Source organism: Haliaeetus albicilla, chromosome 11 (genome assembly GCF_947461875.1).
Source record: "Haliaeetus albicilla chromosome 11, bHalAlb1.1, whole genome shotgun sequence".
In the NCBI taxonomy this organism is placed as follows: Eukaryota; Metazoa; Chordata; class Aves; order Accipitriformes; family Accipitridae; genus Haliaeetus; species Haliaeetus albicilla.
The window spans coordinates 31,413,186-31,435,683 of NC_091493.1; the positions used below are offsets into that span (position 1 = coordinate 31,413,186).

Genomic DNA, 22,498 nt, shown 5'->3' on the forward strand with positions numbered 1-22,498 from the left:
CAACTACATTGGGACTGGAGCAAAAGTGTACTTGTTTCAAAAAAAAAAAAAACCAACCACCCGCAGCAGATTGTAAAAAGATCTTTGAAAAACAAAACAAAACTGTGCAACTGTTTTTGTTCATTTGGATCAAATTATAACACATGGCCCTGCAAAGTAAATAGGAGTCTGTCACATTTGTATTTCTAATCTCATATTGTTCTGGGATATAAAGGCATTTTAAAAATCAAAAGGCAAACAAAAATGGAGAGTATTTGTTAAGGTGTCACTCCGCAAGGCACTAGTTAGCAAAGACAGTAAGTACATAATCAGGGGCAAATGGTGTGCATGCCCACAGACAGTTATTTAGTGAAATCTCTGAAAGTCAAAAGCGAGTTAGTCAAAAGACCAGTGGAAAAAGAAACTGTTCAATGCATTTGTACATTGAGTTAACAGTGAAGTATTTCATTCTTCATGTTTTTACTTGGTGTCTTGAAATAATCCCTTTTCTGTCTCCATATTCCCACTTAGACATTGTTCACAGACTTATTTATTTATGAAGTCTGAAGGTTAGTCCCTACCTGCTGAGACTAATTAGCCCTGTTCTTTGTGTCCTATGCAATCCTGTCTGATTAAATGTACACATTTGTTTTACTTCTTTTCATGCTTCCTTTCACTCTACTTCTGCTTTACTGATTAATATTAAAGTTGTAAGTTGCAGTGATTTTTTTATTTCTATTTTGTCTGCATCTTTCCCTTTAGTATGCAAATTTCTATGTGAACTTTTTAATGCCTGAGAATTCGTGTTAGCCTTGTCGATCTCTGTACTATTATTTTTATTATTCTTTTTATAGAAGACAGTTTAGCTGAAACCCCCAAACTCCCTAAATATTGCATGACAAATTGGCTTTGTTTTGGAAACCCTATGTGCTGAATGGCCCTTAGCATGAGCAGCAGGTTAGATTTCTGGAGGAATGTTTGGATTATTTAGTACAGCCCGTCCCTTGCTTTCAAACACCATTTCCATTAGGCAATTTACTAATTCCCATTGAAATTACTGTCATTCCCCCCCCCCCCCCGCTCCCCTCCTTTTGTTCCTCGCCCATGTTAAAGTTTCCAATTGACTCGTCCATTGTTACAATTTGTCACTGCTGGAAGATCAATTTGTTTTCCCCTTCCCCTCACCACATTATATTCGGGGAACAGATGCCACCTCTTGCATCTGCATTATTCCGCTCCCCGTTTTGTTGCCGTGCAGGCAGAGCTCTGCCGAAGTGACTTCACACAAACGCTCTCCCAAGCCCCGGAGCGAAGCAGCCCTCGCCCGGGCGGGCGGCTCCGCTGCCCCCGCAGCCGGCGGGGACCCCGCGGCCGGGCCGGGCCGGACCCCTCGGCTCCCCCCGCTGCCCGCGGGGACCGGCCCGCTTTCGCTTTGATTTCCCCCAGCGTGATGTTTACGCCACCGCAACTTTTCACTTCTGAAGTCTGGGAGTCCTTGATTCTCCGTCCTGCCATGCTAATTAACTTCTGAGCAGTCACATTCCTCTTCCTCTTTTTTTTTTTTTTTACATCAAGGACCAAAAAATATTATGCCTTGCCATAATTTGGAAATATCTGATCTTCAGCGAGTGATCTCGCACATTTTCATCCTGCGTGTTATAACCATAATAAATGCAAGGAGCAAGTGCTGCTTAAAAAAAGGCTTTTACTACATTATAGTGTTTATTATGATTGGAGTTTCTTACCTCCAACGAGTGGCAAGAAAAATGTTAACGGTTTAAAAAAAAAACAACCAACCCACCGCCCTGTAGTCACATGTACACAAATAATAAGGGCACACATCCTTCAGGAGAATCCGGACTGCATGGAGATGATATGTTTATTAATGCTCAGTATGTAAAAGTTAGTGCTTTCCAAGAGCGGAGGCAGGGGCACTCGTTTGGGTGCTTTTCCCCTCACTCCCCCCCCCCCGTCCTGCAGCGCTGCGCTACAGTGCAAATTTTTTTTAATTAAAAAAAAAAAAAATTTTTTTTTTTTGCCTTCCCCCCCACCCCCCCGGCGCCCCCCCCCCCCCCGGCGCCCCCGCAGCCCGCTCCCCTCCCCTCGCCCTCCCGCTCCCATGCCAAAAAGGATCATTGTTAGTTTCCTACTTCCCCCACCCTCCTCCTCCTCCTCCTCCTCCCCCTCCCGCGCCCCAGACCTGTTTATTTATGCAGACGTCACCGGGGAGCCCCCGCCCCCTCCTGCATCTCATTAAGTGCCTGGTGTGTTTCTCGCTCCCTGTCAATAATCCCGGATCCCAGACTTCTCCGTTCCTCCGGATTTCGATCCCCCTTTTTCTATCTGTCAATCAGCGCCGCCTTTGAACTGAAAAGCTCTCAGTCCAACTTCAACTCACTCAAACCCGAGCGGCACAGGCTCCCAATATCCGCGGCGGCTGCCCCCCCGTTACAGCTGACTTCTTGGGTTTGTTTGTTGCATTTTTTTTTTTTTTCCCCCCAACGCCCCCCCCCTCCCCCCGGTCTATATATTTTTTATTATTATTAATTTTTTCGTGAGTGCGTGCGCGGGTGTGAGTGCGTGTGCGCGCAGTGCACGCCGACCAGCTCCCTGGAAGAAAGAAAGAGAAAATCCCGAAGAAGGAAAGGAAGAAGCCTAAAGTCACTGGTGCAAAGGAGCAAAGAAGAGACATTTCCCTCCCCTCCTCCTCCCTCTTTTCCCCTCCCCAGGAGGAAAGAGAAGGGGAAAAAAAAGAAACTTTCACCTTGGACTCTTCTTTTTTTGGTGCAAACTTTCCCCCCCCTCCCCTCTTCTTTTTTCCTTTTTCCCCCCCCGTTCCCCTCTTTTTTTTTTTCTTCTTTTTTTTTCCCCCCCTTCCCCTTTTTGCAAAATTGCTGCTGGTGGGGTGAGCCAGGAGGAAAATGCCGCAGCTGAACGGCGGTGGAGGGGACGACCTGGGCGCCAACGATGAACTGATCTCTTTCAAAGACGAAGGGGAGCAGGAGGAGAAGATCTCCGAGAACTCCTCGGCGGAGAGGGATTTAGCTGATGTCAAGTCGTCTCTCGTCAATGAATCAGAAACGAATCAAAACAGCTCCTCAGACTCGGAGGTACGGGGGAAGCCCCCCGCGGGGCCGTTTCGGGGCGGCGGGCGGGCGGGCGGGGGCCGCGCTGCCTCGCCGGGGCCGCGGCCGGCGCCGGGGCCGGGGGGAGCCGCGCCGGGTCCCGCTCCCGCCGGCGCCCAACTTTCCTCCGCGGCACCAACTTGTAACGATGCCTTCTGTTTTGTTCTGTTTGTTTCTCCTTCTCCCCGCACCTTTCCCTTCTTCTTCGCCTTTTATTCCTCCCCTCCTCCCATCCCCCCCCCCAAAAAAAAACCCCACTCCAACCACCCCCCCGCCCCAACTGCCCCACGCCGACCCCCGGCTCGCTCCCAGGCGGAGCGGCGGCCCCCGCCTCGGTCCGAAACTTTCAGAGATAAATCCCGGGAAAGTTTAGAGGAAGGTGAGTACGGCGGGCCCGGCCGGCACCGCCGCCCGCCCGCCCCGCACCGCCCGCCGCCCCTCCGCCGGGCGCCCGGCTCCTCTTTTTGGGACACTTTCTAAAAAAAGTTTTCCTTCCCACCGCCCCCCCTCCTCCCTCCCTTCTCTTCCCCCCTGTTGCCCCCTTCCTTCCCCGCTCCCGCTCGTGTCTCCCCCGCCATGTTAGCTGCGAAGAGGCAAGATGGAGGGTTGTTTAAGGGCCCACCATACCCGGGTTATCCCTTTATAATGATCCCCGACCTCAGCAGCCCGTATCTGCCCAATGGATCGCTCTCTCCGACGGCGAGAACGGTAAGTGCCTTTTTTTTTTTCCCCCCACTCCTTTCCTTCCCCCTTCCCCCCCCCAGCTCCCGCCGCGCTCCCCGTTGCCCCCGCTCGCCCGGCCCGGCCCGCCGCCCCCTCCCCCGCGCCGCAAACTTTCCAAACTCCGCGGGCCGCGGCGGGAGGGGGTTTGTTTACACTTCGCCATATTTCTTTTTCTTTTTTTTTTTTTTCTTTACTTTTTTTTTTACTTTCAGTTTTGCGGGCAGTTTTCTGGAGCCCTCCCTTGAGGGGGGTTGGGGAGAAAAAAAGAACCCCAAACAACACCCAAACACCTAATCCAGCCTTAAAACAAAACTGGAAATAAATAAAAAAAAATAATCAAGGAGTTACTTTTTTTTTTTTTTTCCCCTCCCCCTTCCCTCCCCTCTCCCCTTCCTTGGGGAGGGGAGTTATTTTCTCCCGGCCGAGTCCGGGATCCGCTCCCGCCGAACTCCTCGTTTTCCATGGTGATCCGTCGCCTCCTGCCCTCCTCCGTGGCGGCTGGGCCGGCTTCCCCCCTCCCCTTTCCTCCCCCTTAACCCTCTCCTGCCCTCGCCCGCCCCCGGCCTGCGGGAACGGCGATTTACGTTGTGCCCCGCGCGGGGTAAACGGCCCCTCCCGGCCGTGGGCGCCGCGAGTTGTGTCCGGTCTCAGCGCGGGCGGCCCCCGCGGCCAAGTCCGCGGCCGCGCCCCCCCCCGCCGCCGCCTGCCGGGGAGCCCGGGGCCGGGCCCGGAGGGGGGGGGGGACGGGGGACACGACTGGAACGCGGTCCCCCTGCCCGGGGGCGGCGGGGCCCCCCCTCCTCACCTGGGCTGTGCCGCGGTGAGCAGCCCCGAAGCGGCTCTGTCTTCGTGTGTGCCTTGCGGTGCTGGGGGGGTGGTGGTGGTGTGTGGGGGGGGAAGCGTGGGAGGTGTGTGGGGGGGACACCCGAGGGTTAGAGCAGAGCAGAGGGCTGAGTCCGGAAACTGAAATCGCCTCGTTTAGCTCCTAATCACAACAACAACAACAAAATAATCCAACAAGTCGAGCAAAATTCCTCCTGGAAGTATGCTGGCAGAAAAACAATTTGCTGAAAGCGTCCGGTTTTTTTGTTGTTGGGGTTTTTTGGCTGGTTTTTTTTTGGTTGGTTTTGGTTTTTGGGTTTTGTTTTTCTTTTCCCTTTTTTTTTTTTTTAACCCCGGGTTCAGTGGCAGGGGTGTGCTCGTCTGCGTGCCTGTGCCTGGAGGTAGAGCAAGTTCTAGCCCAGATCCCAGGAAACTTTGGGGGCTGCTGGTGGGTTTGTTTGTAGTCCCAGCTGGTTTTCCGCTCGTAGCGTCACCCACGGTGTGCTCTGCTCTGACATCAGATTTCTCAAGTGTCACCTTTTCTTTCCTTTTCAAGAGCTTTTAAAAATCTTTTAGCTAAAACGGCTAAATCCACTGGGACTACAAAATACTACGTGTTCCTACCGATGGGCTTAGCGTTGCTGTTTTGTTTCTTCTGGGTGTTTCTAAATCTGAAGCGTCCCCACCATGTGTGTTTATACACTTTTTTTTTTTCCTTGTGGTAACACGAGATAGTGATTTACAATAATAGATCTACTGTTTGGTAGATGTTGAAACCGTACTAATGACTGAGGGCTTGGACAACTTCAGTGTATCAGATCTACAAGTGTTTTAAAGCATTAAAATATTAAACATCGGGTCAGTCTTGTTTTCACTTAGTAAAACGTCAGGAGACACAGATTAGTAAATGCAGAGTGACGGGGATAGTAAGGGAGGTTTTCTGACGTTGCATGTATTTAGGGCTGTGGTGGGGTTGATTGCTGGGACAGTAGCATAGGGGTAACTGCAGTTTGCAATTGTAATGATTGGGAGGAGAATTCAGGGGCTGAATGCATTATATTTTTCCTTTTGAATGCGGTCACCCACATGTATATGGATGATGGTGATAAATTCCAAATTCTATAAGCACCAGGATCCAGATGGCAAAACAATCTTTGTTACAAATCACTTTGTTACAAACTGTGAAGCTTTGTATTCCTTTTTTTTTTTTTTTTTAATTTCTCCTTTTTACCTTACGTGCATTCCGCTGTTCCAAGTGTAGGCTCATAGGAAGCACACCTCCGCTGCTTTTTTCTTTAAGCATTTTTCTTGCAACAGCTACGGTTCTTTATTTTTTCCTTACTACCTTTATTACAGATCCTTTTTCCCTTAGCGTGTGAAGACAGAATCCTTCAGCAGTTAGCTTGCCTGGAAGTATCCTTCCTCCCCTTGCTCCCCCCCAGTTACAAAAGGCCTCCATAGGAATGTTGGGTTTGTGTGAATTAAAGGTACTGTACAAAAGAGTACAGGTTGTTTTATTGTTGGTATAGCAGGTGGCCTGCTTGTGTTATCAGATGGATTCTGAAAGGATATTTCCACACTCAATAGGCAGTTTTCTTATTTCCACATCCAGGCTCCAGCAACCTTCTCCTATCTTCTTAACCTTATTCTTTCACATTCCGTGTGCTTGTTTGTTTGCCTGCCACTTAATTATAGCCAGGAAAAATTAAAGTTGTTTATTTAGGCCTGAGAGCAGAACATTAGAAAGATTCAGCGGGATAGCTGTTGTCTGTCACACACTGTTTTTAGGTGGATTCTAGTTCTCTGCTGTACCAGCTTTCCATTCTAGACGAACTAGATCTTTCTCCTGTCTGGGTTTTTTTTTTTTTAAATACAGGTTAAAAAGGTATCGGTGATTCTGCATAATTACCAATTTTATTTTTATTTATGTAGTTTTTCCTGAAGCCATATTTGTTAAGTTTTAGAGCATGCAAGGTAAAGAAGGTGATGCAGCTACATAGCAAAATTGCTTTTCCTTTCCTTTTGCTGTTGTAGAATCTTAAAGGTCTGTGGGTGTGGTTTTATTTTTTTGTTGTGTTTTTTTTTTTTCCCTGGATTTTTTCCTTTTTGTTTTATTTGGGGGTGTAGCGGGATTATTGTGTCTTGTAAATGTACCTGTAATTGTCTGTTCAAGAGCAAACTCGTGGGTAGCAATTTCTGCTTTACTGCTTCAGGAATGCGAAGAATTATGAAGTATCATAAAATCTGCTTATGATGAATAATATATTATCTCAAGAATAATGCTTTAAATACTGCAAACTCTTTATGAAGCTTGATAGGAATAATTTTATTTTTAAGGGTCAGATTTTTTGCATGTTAATCTTGCTTTTGATAGAATACTGTGGATTGCTTTTGAGAATAGATGTGTATTAAGTAGAGGTCTAGTCAAATAGTAATGAAGTAATGCATCTGAGGGTGCCAGTTCCATACCTACGCTTGCAGAGGGTCTGGGGTAGCTGCCTGTTAGGGATAATTAGGGACAATGTTCTCCTTTCAGAGTTGGAAAATGAAGAAGTGGTGTATTTAATTTTTACCCTAAATTTAGAGCTCGGTTCATGCTTTCGGTGAGCAAATAGATGCGTTGTGATTTGAGAAAACCCTGCTGGCAGATATTCTTCTTTTCACTAGTGCTGTTGCATTTTCCTTTCCCCTAAATTGTTGCTTGCTGAGTGAGACTGTAGGAGTGAAGCTTGTGTTTGGTCCTGAAGTTTGGGAGTTGGGAATAGCTGTGGTGGAGAGCAGCCCCCTTGCCTAGATTTTACGTTCAGGAAGAAACTTTTTTCTTTAATTGACTTGGAAAATGGATGTTTTCCTTTATCTGCTGAATCAAACAACATAATCCTTCCTAATACAAAAGCTGTAGGCCCTGGGGTGTGAAGGGTTAACGGTGGTCCTTTTTTTTCCTCCCTCCAATTGTTTTGACAACACTTTTCAAAGTGTGACATTCCAAGCCCTTGCAATACAATGTAATATTACTGTAATTACACAGGTCATTACATTTTAAATAGAGAACAATAAAATGCTTATCGCACTGAAAAAGAACAGGTGTTCTTGCCCTTCTTTGGTATTTATGCTAATTGTTTTTCATCTCCTTCAGAAATATTTATGGCTGGCGTGTTAAGGTTTCAGTCTCAATGTGACAATATTAATTCTTTACTAATCTTTATGGTTGAGGTTTAATGTCTACAGTACGGATTATAGTATTAACGTCCACCAGCTACTTTAATAATGTAGATACAACTTCGTATGTCAGCACTTTGGTACTTTATGATACATAGCTATTCAATGGAGAGTGAATTATTCGCTTTGTTTTTTTTTTTAAAAATATTGAATGGACATGCTTTTAATAAAGTTTCTGGACTTGTGTAAAAACAAGCTATTAAATAAGAACTGATGATCCTGTGGTGTAAATCAAATGGAACCTCCATACAGAAACTTTCCTCATGCTTAATTAGGTAGATTGCTGAATCACTCTGCTATAGCATTAGCATAGCTGGTATACAATGGCAAACAGACTGTGTTTGTTAACTTATTTTCAGTAAAGAAGCCGATTTATTTTTAATGCTTTTTTTTTTTCCTTCTTGTTTTTTTCCTGATAAGATTTCATTCTGGAGCGAATGCTGCATTGCTTAGTCAATCAGCTTCTCTTTAGGGGGCTATGAAAATTAGTTAGAGAAAAGTTTCATGTTTCTGGGACCTTGCAAAACAATATAATGCAGTACTGTTACTTGAGTGTACAGGATAATTGCAGGACTGCACTTCATTAAAAATAATATTTGCTTTGGAAATCGAACAATTTTAATAGGTGCACCAGTGGCTGATCTGTACTGAAAAAAAAAAATACAGTAGATGCCTTTCCAGGTTTTTTGAATGCATTCATACATGGACTGATGATGTTGAGTGGGGTGGTTTTTTTTTTTTTTTTCCTCCTTCCTCTTCGTTTTTTGTTCAAGCAAATATGTGCTGATTTGTCAGTTGAAGATGGAGGGGGGAAGGAGTATGTTGCAGCTTTCATTGGAGCTTGTAAACCAGAATGTAGGTAAAAATGTTTTAAATTTGTCAAGACTTTCATGACTGGGCCCCAAAATCAGATAAAAAATGTGGTGTAGAGAAAAAGGACAGCTGCAGATTTTTTGTGCGGACGTGTGTTTCTGTACCATGACTAAAAACTCTGAGGACCTTTTCCCAGCTGTCTGGGAGTTATGTGGAAGTTGGATTATTGGCAGTTAAGCATGAGACAACCTGGATTTAGCAAATGCTCTCCTACACAGGAAGCAGATGACATTATCCTGGGGGAAGGGAGGAGAGCCTTCTCCAGGCGCAGCCCCGGGGGGAGATGCCTGCTCCCCCCCAGCCTCAGAGCAGCCAAAAATCAGGGCTGGCGATAGGCACCTATAAATATAAAAGCGGTCGGGTCGTCGGTTTGGGGTTTTTTTCAGCGTTTTTTGGTGAAATCGGACGCTTTGCTCCCACACTGGGGCTGTTGTGAGAAGTTTTGCTTTGGGGGGGGGTGTCTGTGTGTGTGTGAGGTTTGGGGGGCACTTTAAAGCTCTGTTCCCCGGGCGTCTCCTCAGTACCGCGTCCTGGCAAATATGTAAGTAAGCCTTAAAACTTTGACTTCTAATTGGGCACATTTGTGAAGGAAATGGTTAATTTTACAACCAAAGGCAAACTTGCACCTCGACAGGTCTGCTGAAAGAAATGTGCCACAGTCGTTTGCTGGCAAGCACCGCAGGGTCATAAATCCACGGGGTTTATTTACAGCCTATAACACTTATGAATGTTAAGATATTTGACGCCACGCTGGCCTTATAATATCCAAGGTCCACAGACACTGGCAGTGGGTCAAATTTCTTTCACTAATTATAAGCAATGAGAGATGGAGTGTGGTGCTGGGGGTGTGGGGGGGAGATATGGAAATCCTCTCTCTCCCCACCCAAAAGCAAAGAATATTTCTGCTCCTCCTCCCAACTGCTGGTTTGCTTTTTTTTTTTTTTTACGTAGGCTCTGAAGTTTATAATTAACACTTGCAGTGCTGTAAAGGCTGGGCTGTGGGTGACGCAGCCAGGCTGAAGGAGGGAAGAAGTTTCGCACAGCTTGTGTCCTTTACAGAGGTCTCGGCAGTATTGTGCAGTATTTCCTAGATACCGACACAAGCAAACATTTAAAGACAGATGACACCTGGAAACGTCCTTTAATTTTCTCACGTACCACTGAGCCAGGGGAGGAGAGAAAAAAAAAAAAAAAAAAATTTGCATCAGGTTTTATGCAAAAGGTGGATGCTTGGAAAGGCGTATATCGGAGCGTTCTATGTGTATAAACCTCCACAAAAGCCCACGTTAAGGGAAAACATGCGTTGAATGAATTCAGTTGTGGAGGTTAGAGGCGGTTTTTAGGGGAGAAGCCCCGTGTCCTGCTGGAAGGGGAAGGTGGGCTGGACGCGTGGGTCGGCGTGGAGGGGTGAGGAGAGCGGGGGGACGTGCTGAGGGGGTGTTTTGGGAGGGGGTGACTGGGGGAGAGCAGGGCCTCTGGAGAGTAATTGGAGGACAAAGAAGGGATGTTGGAGCGGGAGGGGAAATCTTAGAAACTTGGAGGCGGGGGGAACCCGCCAGTATTTGAACTGATGGTTGGAGGGGAAATTTGGGGTCTGGGGATTGACTCTTCAGTGTCAGGAAGGTCTGGGGCCTGAGGAGAAACACTGCTTCACTCGGCAAAGCTCGTTATTCTCGGCTCGCTCCCCATTAAACATGCTTTCCTGGAGTGGACGGTCAAATTTGAAGTGCTGCTGTCTTGTCTGTGCTGGGGGGGTTGTGTGTGTTTTAACAAGATAATGTGATTACTCAGATGTGCCTAGGTATTACTTTTAGCTTTAATTTCGCCAGCAGATTTCGGGTTCCCTGTAGGTTACTGTTGTGCTTGGAGACTAATTTAAGAAAAAGGCAGGGTTATGTGTGTGGTGGAAAGCTGTGCTCCTTCGCCCATATGTTTTTCTTCTACGAGCCATGTAAAACCCGACTTTAAAAAAGAATGAGGGGGCTGTCAATTTGGCCCTTCCACAAATAGCTGTACAGTTTTGTTGAAGGTTTTATGCATTTCCCTAATCAATGGAGCGCTGTGACTTATTAGCCTTCGGGGACAGATCTGAATCTCCCAGCACCACGCTGCAAAGCTGGTGTGGTATTGTACCTTTTTAACAGGTTATCAACAAGGATGTTCCTCTGGTTCCCAAGACGCTTCCCACCCCCTCCGGCATCTCCCCCCTCCAGTTCTTTCCGGCAAAATCTGTTCAGTCTCGCGCCTTTGTTTTAGGTCGGCTAAACCCTCGACCCTTATTCTTTGTGGGGTCACGCTCAGGCAACCGGGCAGTGCTGAATGAGTTAAGTCGCCGGCTGAAGTTTGGCTTCATGCAACTAAATTTGAGGCCTGGTAGGCATTAGCAGGGCACAGCACATTTACAGAGCTTAATTAGTACGCGCTGTAATTGTTCATGGTCTGCCAGAAGGAGTAATGTTCAGGAAAAGTGGAGTCGTTCTTCTGCAGTCTTCAGTTTTAAAACGATAAATCACTTGCATATTTGTGCAGTGATTCAAATGGAGCTGAGACCTCTCCATCTCAACATGTGGTAAATTGTAAAGTCAATGAATTGCAGATGTAGGGTACAGCAGATTCTCTAAGAAAATGCGGAATGAATGGGGAAGGGTGATGCTATAAATACGTACTGAGAAGATAACTGGGTTTCTGCTTGCTGTGCCAATTATGATGTACTAAAGATATTAGCAATTTTGTTTTAATGTATTTATTTTAAATTTCTTTAAACTAAATATAGGGATACCATGTTACTTCACTTGGTGAGGTTTTTATTAATGCTTCAGAACAATGGGTTTCATATGGAAGTACGTGTGATAGCCATATTAATACAAATTAATTCATCATGGGTAATGTTGTAGCTGTTACTAGAGGAGCTTATAATGATGGGACACTTTAAAGTGTGGCTGCAGCAACTTATAAGCAATGTTGCGGTAGAGGATGCCTTTATATTCTAGTTGGGGGAAACACTGGGAATATTACATGTCTCACCACGGCATTTTGTATCTGCCTGTAATTCCTTCTAACTTCAGAGAGACTTCTTGGGTGCATTAATCCAACAGCCTAGAGCCTATTTTAAAAAAGCAAAACACAAACAAAACTACGCTATACAGATTGACATTGTAAATGCCGCGTATTGTTTTTTTTTGAATGCGGAGAATGTGTGTCACTCTTACTGCTGTGAAATCTTGTCTTCCTTGGGCTTGGTCCAAGATCCATTGCAGTCAGTGGAAAAAAGGCTTCTATTAATAACGAAGGGCTTTGGATCAGGCCCCGTGTGTCTTGAACCAATGGCCAACTTCTTCAAAAGTGGATAAAGGTATTGAAAAAGGCCAAACCCAACTAAATGTCGTATTGATATATTGCTGCTTCTGTGGCGTCCTTCGCTCTTGGGGGGAAAAAAAAAAGTTATGTTCCCAATGGTACTTTATTAAACGAGCTCCTGCTTCTGCAGTATTTGACTTTCCCACAGAAGCGCGGAGCATCCTGGCAGGATCAGGATTTGGTCTGAGGCTGTCTTGCATGTCAATACTGCTTTTCTAATATGAGTAGGTGGATTTGTATGGAAGTTGTAAAAGTTAATGATTGTTCTCTGAGTCATATGCTGCTGGTTTCAGCAAAGAAGAAATGATGACAGGAAAATGATAGAAATTATGGGAGACAAGGAGGCTTTGGTGAGCAGAGAGTGGATTTGCGTCGTTTGAAATGCTTTTGCTGCTCGCTGAAGGAAGTGTGAGGAGGAAGAAGATGGGAGGGCAGCTTCTTTTGGGGATCAGATGTTTCGGGTACCAAACTCCTGCAGGTATTTGGCCAGGAAGTGAGGCTGAATTCAGGAGGGAATCTCTGTGGTGTTAAAGGTCCCATAAGCATTTTGTTAGTCCTACTATACAGTTAGTCCTGCCTAACTGTTTTCCCCTCTTGGCAGAACAGGTTTTAATGCCCTAGGCTCCGTGGGAAGTAGGACTGCACGCCTAATGGCTACCAAGTGTGAATATGTAATTGTGCTCAACCAGTATCTATCTCACAGCGTTGTAGGGCTCTCCAGAGTGTCTGTGGTGTGAAAGATACTGTATACAACAAAATCAGTCTCTGCTTTTTAATTCACTAGTGATGGTGATGCAACTGAGACACCAGAAAAAAAATTCCAAAAGGAGGGTACGGGAAGTAAGAGTTAGAAAATGCCACACTAAAAATTCTGCAAAGGGACTTTCTGGGGAATATGAAAGATTCTTGGATGTTGATACAATAGAAGCAAATTGTCCTATTTTAAGAAAAGGGAAAAATAGAGCAGGAAAAGGTGTGGGCGTACCTCTCTGAGCACATCCAAACTCCCACTGGAGTCAGTGACTCCTTAAATAATGATCTGGAAAAGTCTGAGGCTGTAGGCTTTTCTATTCTAGAGACAAGCCACTACATTGATTTCTGTTTTTAACTGATGCAAATATTTAATAAAGGCTCTGTTGGAACTGCTTTAAACCCTAGCCTGAATAATTTTAACTTGGTTAAACCAGTGAACTGGTTTGGGAGCATACACAGTAAGAGGTTTGCATTGGTTTAATTAGATTTAAGAGATTTATAAAACCAGGGCCACTACGCTGACATAGGCAAGGTCTGGAAGACGGCATATAGATGCCGCATTGATCTACACCCAGACTGAACAGACTGCTATTGAAATTACGCTATTATAAATGTTTGCCAATATTAAAGAATCCAGGGAAAGGTATGACCTTGAATTGAACACGTCAGAAGAATAAGATGGCAGTCAGTGTTTCTACCTTTGTTTTCTCTGGGACATTGGCAAGAAGGCTTTCTCCCTTTGAAAGGAGTTACAGATCATAGTTGTCTTTCTGGAAGTCAAGTTTTTGAGATTTTTATTGTTATTAACCAAATGTCTCAGTTTACTTCAATCCCTGTTACATTTCTCTACGGGCTTTTTCTTAATTCTTAAGCTACACCATAAAATGTAGCTTAAAACATGTCTGTGTCAATTTAAAAAAAAAAAAAAAAAAGGGTACTTTACAGGAGCTAGTCACAAACATAGCTACTGTACCAGTCACAAACCCGCTGTGTAAAGAATATCCACAGAGCTTATTTTATCTGGATAGCAGCTAAATATCTTTACAATTCCCAGGGTTATTAAAGGCCAAACGCCTGGTATACGTAGTTAGTTTATTTTCCATTGAAATCTGTTGCTCAACTACAGTACTTGAAAGTACTTTGGTTTTAATTTCATAAATATGAAATTAAAAAGTGAAAACTAGGGCCTGGGTGTAGCTGGGTGGCTGTAAATGGGAACTGGTGTGTTGCTGCGCTGCTGGTGTGCCCGAACGCGGGTATTGGACGCGTTATGTGGGCACATCTGTGTACATGCATGCGATGTATATTATTTGTGAACATATACTCTGTTATCAGGTGTCTATTCAATTTTAATTGACAATATGAGATTCCTGTGGTTACTCTGTACACAGATTGCCTTGGGGCTCTACAGGGTTTGTGGGAAGAAAAGCCTTGACAAGTTTCCATTAAGCCCTGAATCAGGCAATTGGAAAAGAGGAGAATGAAAGGAGCTGAAAAGAGGGACAACTTGTTAGTGTTGCATTCTGCGCTTGCAACGAGAAACCTCTTTTAGACAAGAGTGGTTCTCAGGCCAAGAATTTCAAACTCGCGGAGAAACCTGTCCAGAACACAAAAGTTGTTTGAACGGGGTGCAGAATTGTCACAGTAATTAGAGCAATCTCCGTTTACTGAGTGGCAGCCTTTATAAAGGACAGGGGATAAAGGGTTCAAATTCATCTTTCTCTCTCCAATTCACTTCTGATGAACTGCCTCTGTGTATGTATGTGTATATGAAGGAGTGTGTGTGTGTGGCCACATTTTCAGCTACTCATCATTCGATTGCCCTTGTTTTAAAAGAAGAAGGACTTGGGTTTCTTCCTCCTGCCTCAAATGACATTTTGCTTTTATTTATTTATTTTCGATTGGGGCTCTAATTTGATATACAGAAATAAGAGGATGCTTTGGGGAATGCTTTAGTGCCTTGCTGGAGGGGGAACCCCAAATATTTCTCAGTCAGTTTCTCCTCTTACTCCATCCCACATCTTTGACTCTTAGGAGCAGTCCCATTATTTTTAACAGGATTACTTGTGGAAGCAAGAAAAGTGAATGAATAAGGCTTGGACCCTTAAACTTTATCCTCTTGCCACTGCAAGGTCTGTCCAGAACTACTGAATCAGCTGGAGTTTTGCCATTGCTCTTATTAGGAGAAGGATCAGGCCCGTGGATTACATGAGACCGAGTCTTGCGAACAAGCCAAATAGAACTGTAAAAATCAGAGTTGTTGCTGTGTGCGATGCAGGAGTGTCTGGAGGCCTGGGTCTGGGCTCCTTTTGGTCAGATACTGCACAGAGAAAAATGGGAGTGAATGAGTGAGCAAGCAGTGTGGGTGTTCTTGCCAAGGAAGAAAATGTAACTGCTACATTTCCTGTATGCTTTTACTTCTAAAGAAAAGAAAATATTATGCTCCTTGATTTTCTTCAGTAATCATCCTGGGTGCTAAGTTAGGCATTTTGATGTCCATTTACTTAGCTGTTTAGGCTTTGTGATTGTCTTTTATTTGTTCTTCCCGAAATAATGTAGGATCTCTGCTTTGTAAAGGCTTGGAGGTAGTGACCTTGGCTAATTTACTTAATTATTTAGTCAGTTTTCCCCCTTTGTTCACCACTACATGTGAGTGCAGAGAGAGAGAGGAGCCCTTTAGGCTGATGTCTTTGCTCTGTCTTGTGTTTCTCTCTATCACGTTGCCTTCAAGGCCTGTGGCATGGCTGGTTAGGCGTTGTGTTGGGACCCTGTGAGTATTGTATGTCTAATTCATCCTCCCTTCTCTCCTGGAGACCGGGGATCAGCCAGCATCTGCACCGTGTTCCTAAAATAGGGACCAGAGGAAAAAGGGGGAAGTCTTGCTGCTGATTACAGAAACATGGTTAAAGCTAATAAGTACTCATGGCTGTGAAAGTTGTAGCTCAGAGGTTGTGTGCAGTTTTTGTGTACAGACTTTTTTTCTCCACCGCCATCCCCTTCAATTATTTTCCACTGGATGGTGGTGGCGGTGAAGAATTTGGCTAGATCTTTTTATATTTTAGAAAAAGCAGATTTATTTTTTTCACAGCGTCGGCCCCTAGCACAAAAAAGCTGTAGAGTAATTGCTTGTCTTGGAGTTTGCATTGCAAAAATGCCTGTTGATGTTCAGCAAAGCACAATTCTCTGTGCAGTTCCTTGGAGCACGTGTTCCCCTGGCTCACTTGCCTTGTCTGTGAGCATGGTGCATGAATACGGGAGGGTTTTCTAAACATGCCAAAGTTGTCTTGTAGGTGCAAGGAGGAGTTGGGCGACGACGATTTTCCTGGCAGTAATACTGAACTGCTTATGCAGTGTTGGACCATAGAGTTGGGTCTGTGTGTTGGACAACGTCGTGGTCAGGTTGAACAATGTCTCCATTTTTAGATGATGCTATTTCGTCTCAACCATTGATCGTTCGCAGACCAGTTTTGATGTCTGCTATTCTGAAAGAGTACCCAGCGTGGTACTAATTGTACCAGGACTAATTGTTGGTGAGAATATACTTGTTGCAAATTATGGACATCTCTTGAACATGGCTTTCTCAGTCCTATCCCTTGTGCATTATTTTCTCAGCTGGTAATTAATTTCTCAGTTTGGTAATTTGTCAGTAACTGGCATCTCTTCAGTAATGAGTGATCTGTAGTAATTCTCCATCACTAAGGAGTAATTGCTGGCCCTATAAAGTCACTGATCTCTTTCATTTGCCAGCTGGATAACCTTTCCTGTTAGACTGTTACGACCAAGTTACCCATCACAACAAAGCCTAACTACATCTACAGTCAATGTCCTGGCCGCGGCTTGATAAACAGAGGGAGAGGGCTGGAGGAAGCTGGTTTTAAGTCATGGTTGCAAGCAGGAGTTCATGGCAGCAGCAGAGAGCTTTTATTTGATTTTACAGTTATGTAAAATCTAGCTCAGCCTAGAAAAGCAGCTGTTGAGTTTAGCTGAGGTGGCAACGCAGAGCAGCTGATGTCCTCTTCTCGTTGTGTGGCATTTCCTCAAGCCTGCTTTTCTGCCTGGCTCCGTCTCGCTTTTCTGCCTCCTGTTGGGGTTTCTTCATTAGGTGGTAAGCGGTTTGGAGGTGCTTCCCTTCCCGGGAGCTGGTGGTGCAAATACAGCCCTGATCCTGCACACGTGCCAGGCTCGCCTCCATGTCAGCCCTCTGAAGGATTGTCCTCAGCCCAGCTGGGTCCATGCATTTGGGCTTGTAGGATTGTGGCCTAAATTTGTGATCCCAAGGGGGAGCTTACGAAGTTTATTTTGGAAGCAAAATACTCAGTGAAGTGTGAAGGAGGCTAAAGAGAATACTGGAAAGATGGTGCAAATGAGAAGCAAAAGTTTTTCATTTACACTTCCTGCTATTGCTCTGGTTTGTGGATCTAAGTAGAAAACCGGCAGTTTTTGGAAATCTCGCGAGTTGTGTGTCAGCATCTGCACATGCCTAAATACCTTTTAAATTTGTTTTTGTTTTTTCCTGCTCGTTGAACACGTTAGTTAATGGCACAAGGAGTGAGCTGAATTTTCGCTCTCTTTTTTCCCCCTGCTGTTGGAATTGTTTGTTAAATTCCAATTACGGGGCTTGTTCAACACCTGTACAAACCCACAGCCATTGTTAAGGGAATAATTTGAGGACAATGGGGTTAACGCAGGTGTACACAAGTGCAGAATTTGGATTGCAAAGTCTCTTTATTACTCTGTGTGCATAAGAAAGAGAAGGAAAGAATTCAGCTTAATTTTCAGATCCCAGATATAATTTGTAGGACAAGCATTTGGAAGAAGGGTAAGTGGGGAGGGGAAGAAATGTCTGAACATGTTCAGACGTGGCACTGAACACATATGAAATGGAAAGTTAAAAGGAAATAAACACTACACTCCTCTTTCCTCCCTACCTCACCCTCATACCACTTTCATGGAGTCACTTTTCAAGGTATAGCTGCATGAAGCTGGTTGGTAATGATCTTGCACACTGATTGCCTTCAGAGTGATCACAGCTCAACCTGAATGTTTGCATGGAACTGAGGTACTGGGACACTGTGCTGGTTTGCGGTGCCAGCGATTGCCGGCCCCAGTTGCACCCTGATACAATCAGTAAGTTGCGTTAGATGTACGTTCACATGGGTATGCTCTGTCTGGTAGGAGCAAAATCAAGGGAGTTGGGCTGTTTGACTCTCAAGATTCCTTTTCTTTGAAGCTGAACGTGTGTGTAGTCTCGAAAGGTGACCTACTGTCTCATGCCACCAGAGTAACCCTCTTAAGATGGTAAGAACATCAATAAAAGCCAAGAGGATGAAGTCCTAGAGTCTGTAGGACATTTCCTTCTGGTATTGCTATGTTGATACGGAGATTTACAGTTCTGTATAACTTTATGATATCTAGCAATGGGTCGTCTTCCTTTGGGGTAATTCCACTAAAGGCTAAAAGAGGTTCATGCAGTATGAAAGCCAAGATCCACATCCCTGCTGTCACAAGTGGTTGTAAATTGAAATTGGTTTCTCTTGCAGTTTCACCTTCGGTTTCTTTCCTACTAAGGGAGTTCTTCCAGGCAAAGATCAAACTTTCTGTATTATCTTAAGTAGTCTGTGCATTTGGGGTACAACAAGCTAATAAGCAGGAATAATTATTAGTGATTAGATAAATGTTCGGATCAGTTTATCCTCTCAGTGATTCGCCTGTTAGAACTAATCTTGACTGCTACAAATAGGTTTGGTATTTGGCATTTCAGTTTATGTAGGAGGGGAGAAAACGGCCGTTGCCTGTGAAATGGTTCAGAAGTTACTTGCTGTTCTTTTTCAATGAGTAATAACTCAGCTGAGTAGCACGACAGGAGTCTCAGGCATGGAACTGGTTGATCGAGAGAGAAATCGGTAGTTCCCTGTCTTGGTTATGCACTAACATAATTGTGTGTGCACGTGTGCTCAGAGGAGGACTAATTGTCTTCCAAACACTGTCAGGCAACCTGGCTTATACTGGAGAAACAGTCAGAGTTCTTTATTAAAAGTTAATTTGAAGTTATGGAAAGAAATATTTCTCACTGATTTGAGGCTGTCTGGAAGGTGGCTAAAAATAGTCTTTCAGTGAGGTGTCATGGTTTGGTCCACTGGAGATATGTATTTTTCTCTTTGGTGAGTAGTGTGACCTTCTCCTTCCAAAGAGTGTAGTTGCACTAAGATAATGAGTAGTGATTTATCCTAAAACTATAAGCAGATTAACCTCCGAATTGCAAACTGTTGAGGTGATCTTATTTCTGGCAGGTGATGTAAGTTAGTGGTTATGGTGGTTCTTTGCCTTTGCAATTGTGCGAATTTTGTTGAAACAAATGAAACTTTATGGATGAAAGACTTAATTTCCTCCCTATACTTGGATAATAATTTTTAAAAGATAATTTAATGATTTTTTTTTTTTGAATGAGTGTATATACACTGAGCTAATGGAAGATGAAACTGATGTTGGTATGCTTTTCCTCACAATGTTTACCAATATAGATGGCATTAGTTTCTGCTGCTTGCACCTGATCCTATTGTTTTGTTACTGTGTTAGTAGTATTATGTACCTGCCTTAGAAATTTGTATTGTTTGGCCTGTTCCATACTACATACAGACTCTACAGTATATGTTGTCTTTAGTTTGTTGGATAGCAGCTCTATGGAGCAGATCATCTTGGAGTTCACTGGAGGCCCCTTTTAGGCAACTAAATAACTACTTTCTGCTAAGGACTAGTTTCTTTACTGGGAATGCTTGAACAGGCAAGGTGGGCATTGCCTGGCACCTCGTTCTCTCTGATCCCAACAAAGACCCAGGTCCAGTATTAGCTGATTCTAACTTGAGTTCAGGGCCAAAACCAGGGGAATGTGGCCCTGTGAGGAATGATCCTACTGTGCTGAAAAAAGCCAAGAAGTGATGTCCTACTAGATGATGAAGCCAGAGGAGCAGTTAACATCTGGTGTTATTTGCATGCTTTTACAACTTGAAGGAGCATTGCCCACCCAAACTGAGTCCCAGATTTCAGATTTCATTTATACTTCTGTGCCTGCAAAACCCAACAAACAGAGTGGTTCATCCAAGAATTGCAGCAGAAATACTTTGGTTTAATCAAATGAGCCCATCAGTGTCGTCATAGGTACCAAAATCTTGGAGCAGTTAAAAATGGGAGAGGAACTACATCTGAACTAAAATGAAGCAGACCATTGTGTAGTGTTTTTGGATGGCTTAAGAGCTACAAATTTATGAAGATATAATTAGCTACTTTTCAGGATAATGGTTCATTTTTAGTGTAAAGCTCTCTTTAAAAGCTTCAGTAAATGTTTGCAGATTTTATGCAAGTAGCACTGCAAAACTGCTGTAATCCTTGAAGATAATTAAATAGATCTGATTATGAACTAGGGGTTTGGTGCAGAAAGCTGGAAGAGATTGATAGGGAACCTGTTTAATACCTGTTTTATATATATATGTAAATAATAATGTATTAATATCTATAATCTATATAACATCAACATCCATAATCTATGTAACACCAATATGTATATAATATCTATTAGTATAGTAATACCTGTAATATATACTTCTATACATATATGTGTGTGTGTGTCTACATATATTTAGTATGCATGTATGTGCATATATATGATTTTTTTTCTGCGACTTCGAGGTCATGGCAACATTTGAGAATGAAGCGTCTGATTATTTTCTTGTCACTTGGGAGGATCTTTTTTAGGGGAGGGCCTGTCTGTCTGCATGCAAGAACAGCACTGCCATTAGGCGCTCTGCTCAGCGGTCACCCTCTGTATGAACATGCCATGTGGTTTCCTCTAAGTCACCTGGTATTAGGCCATTTAAAGACAGGACTTGCAGCATTGCTTGGCAATCCAAAGCCACAGACATGACTTTATGACCAGGTAGCATTGTTCTCCTGGCTTACGGTTGTGAAGGCGGATGCTCGTGTGGGAGAACAGAGATGTTTCTTATATAAGCAGAGATAAAGTCCCTTACATATGGATTTTTCTGAGTTCATGGTAAGCTGGGCTGTGGTCCTTCGAAGCCCTCCTTCAGCTGCAGTTACCATCCAGGCGTGATCCTCTGACAGCTGGAACTCTACAAGTAGTGGTTGAGCTTCTCCTGAGACTTGTCGTGCGCAGAGGGCGGCAAACTGTGGTTTGGTGCTGTCTGGTGGGACAACACCGCTTGGTGGTGATGACACAACTTGGCGACGACACGGCCGTGTAGGACCGTCCCTGTGATACTTGCGTGGGCTCTGTCCCCGCGCATTCTGCGTGCTCGCGATGGCTCACCGCTGTTCAGGGTGCAGCGGGGTGGGAGAATCCTGCTTGAGTCTCAGGTCTGTCCCTTGAACAAACGTGGGCCTTCAAGCCAGGGTGCTTGTGCCGTGGCCGTGTCCTGCTCGGAGGGAAGGCTCGTGCCCGGGAAGGATCGCCGCGGCCCTGGGGAGGTGGGCTGCTCTGCAGGCCGAGCTTCAACCTCGAGTCGCAGCGCGGCCACGACCCTTGGTGAAAGATCCTGATGAGGGTTTGGGCCCACGATATTTAGATATGCCTGCGGTAATATAATCAGCTGCCACCCACTACTCAGCTTCTAAGCTGATCCTAAAATAACCTTTGGTAGCATGACACATGTGAAGCTTCCCTCCCCTCCCGTTTAATCTCCTGTACACAGCCTCAGTGTAACGTTTATATGACAGTCATAAGGAAGGCTCTGTAGGTGTATCCAGGCCTTTTATGAGAGCATGACACGACATCAGTTTCTACATTTATCTCCCTGCTCCTTGATGTTCTCATCTCTGCCATGCTTTCAGTTTTGAAATGAAGAAAAGTGGTGTGGAGCTGCTCTGCCTCGTCGACGGGGTGTGAGTTGCCATCGTCCCAGCTTGCTGAGCGCTTGGTGTCCTTTGCGAGGACACGTGATTTGGACTTTCCCTCTTCTCCCTCCCTTCCCCTACTGATCTTTCACAAGAACAACAAACCACAAGCAGATGTTAATGGCTCCATGCATAGATGTGTATGTAGGTAGGCTGTCTGGTTGCTGAGAAGATTTTATTGGCATAAATTTGGAATATTTACAAGTGGCAAATTCACTGGTGAGATTACGCAGACCAGACTAAATGCGCTCTGAAGGGCATTTATAACACCTTCGGACAACCAGTCTTTTCGTTTATAGCAAAGGAGTTTATATGCCTGTATATATAGAGAGATATATATTTAAAATGTATGTATGTATCTGTGCCTTTTTTCTTTCTCTGAAATACAGAAGTAGCATTAATATTTCTGCTGCTGGCTGTATGCAAAACGCAGCAATCCTGGAATGATAGGCAAGCTGTTGTGTGACTGCAGCATGGGGCTGTCTGTAATTAAAGCTACTTTTGTCAAGTGGCATTCCCGGGTGGTCGGTCGGGTCCCCCGAAGCTCCTGGGGGACTGCAGGCAGCAGTGGGGTTTCTCAGGTGCTTTGGCAGGGTTTGCCCAGGCGGCTTCCCAGTTGGGTGGTGGAATGCAGCTTCTTGGGCCGACCCTGGTAATGCTTCAGACTTGCCGTGCTAGCAGAGGGCACGCAAGAAATGTAACTTAAAATCCCTGATTTTCTTTGGCCAACAGCTCGAGGG

General features: G+C 44.6%; 1 protein-coding gene across 23 annotated transcripts in view; it reads left to right on the plus strand.

The window, feature by feature from the left end:
* Positions 1 to 2,171: 2,171 nt before the first annotated feature.
* TCF7L2 (transcription factor 7 like 2) overlaps positions 2,172 to 22,498 on the plus strand; it is a 181,515-nt gene continuing 161,188 nt past the window's right edge. For 21 of the 23 annotated variants that reach the window (XM_069797003.1, XM_069796992.1, XM_069796996.1 and 18 more), the window contains exons 1-3: positions 2,172 to 3,089; positions 3,417 to 3,483; positions 3,688 to 3,812. In XM_069797003.1, coding sequence (XP_069653104.1) covers positions 2,901 to 3,089; positions 3,417 to 3,483; positions 3,688 to 3,812 — 381 coding nt within the window. In that variant the 5' untranslated portion in view covers positions 2,172 to 2,900. The remainder of the gene's footprint in view (positions 3,090 to 3,416; positions 3,484 to 3,687; positions 3,813 to 22,498) is intronic. The other 2 variants (XM_069797011.1, XM_069797016.1) reach the window with 1 other exon arrangement.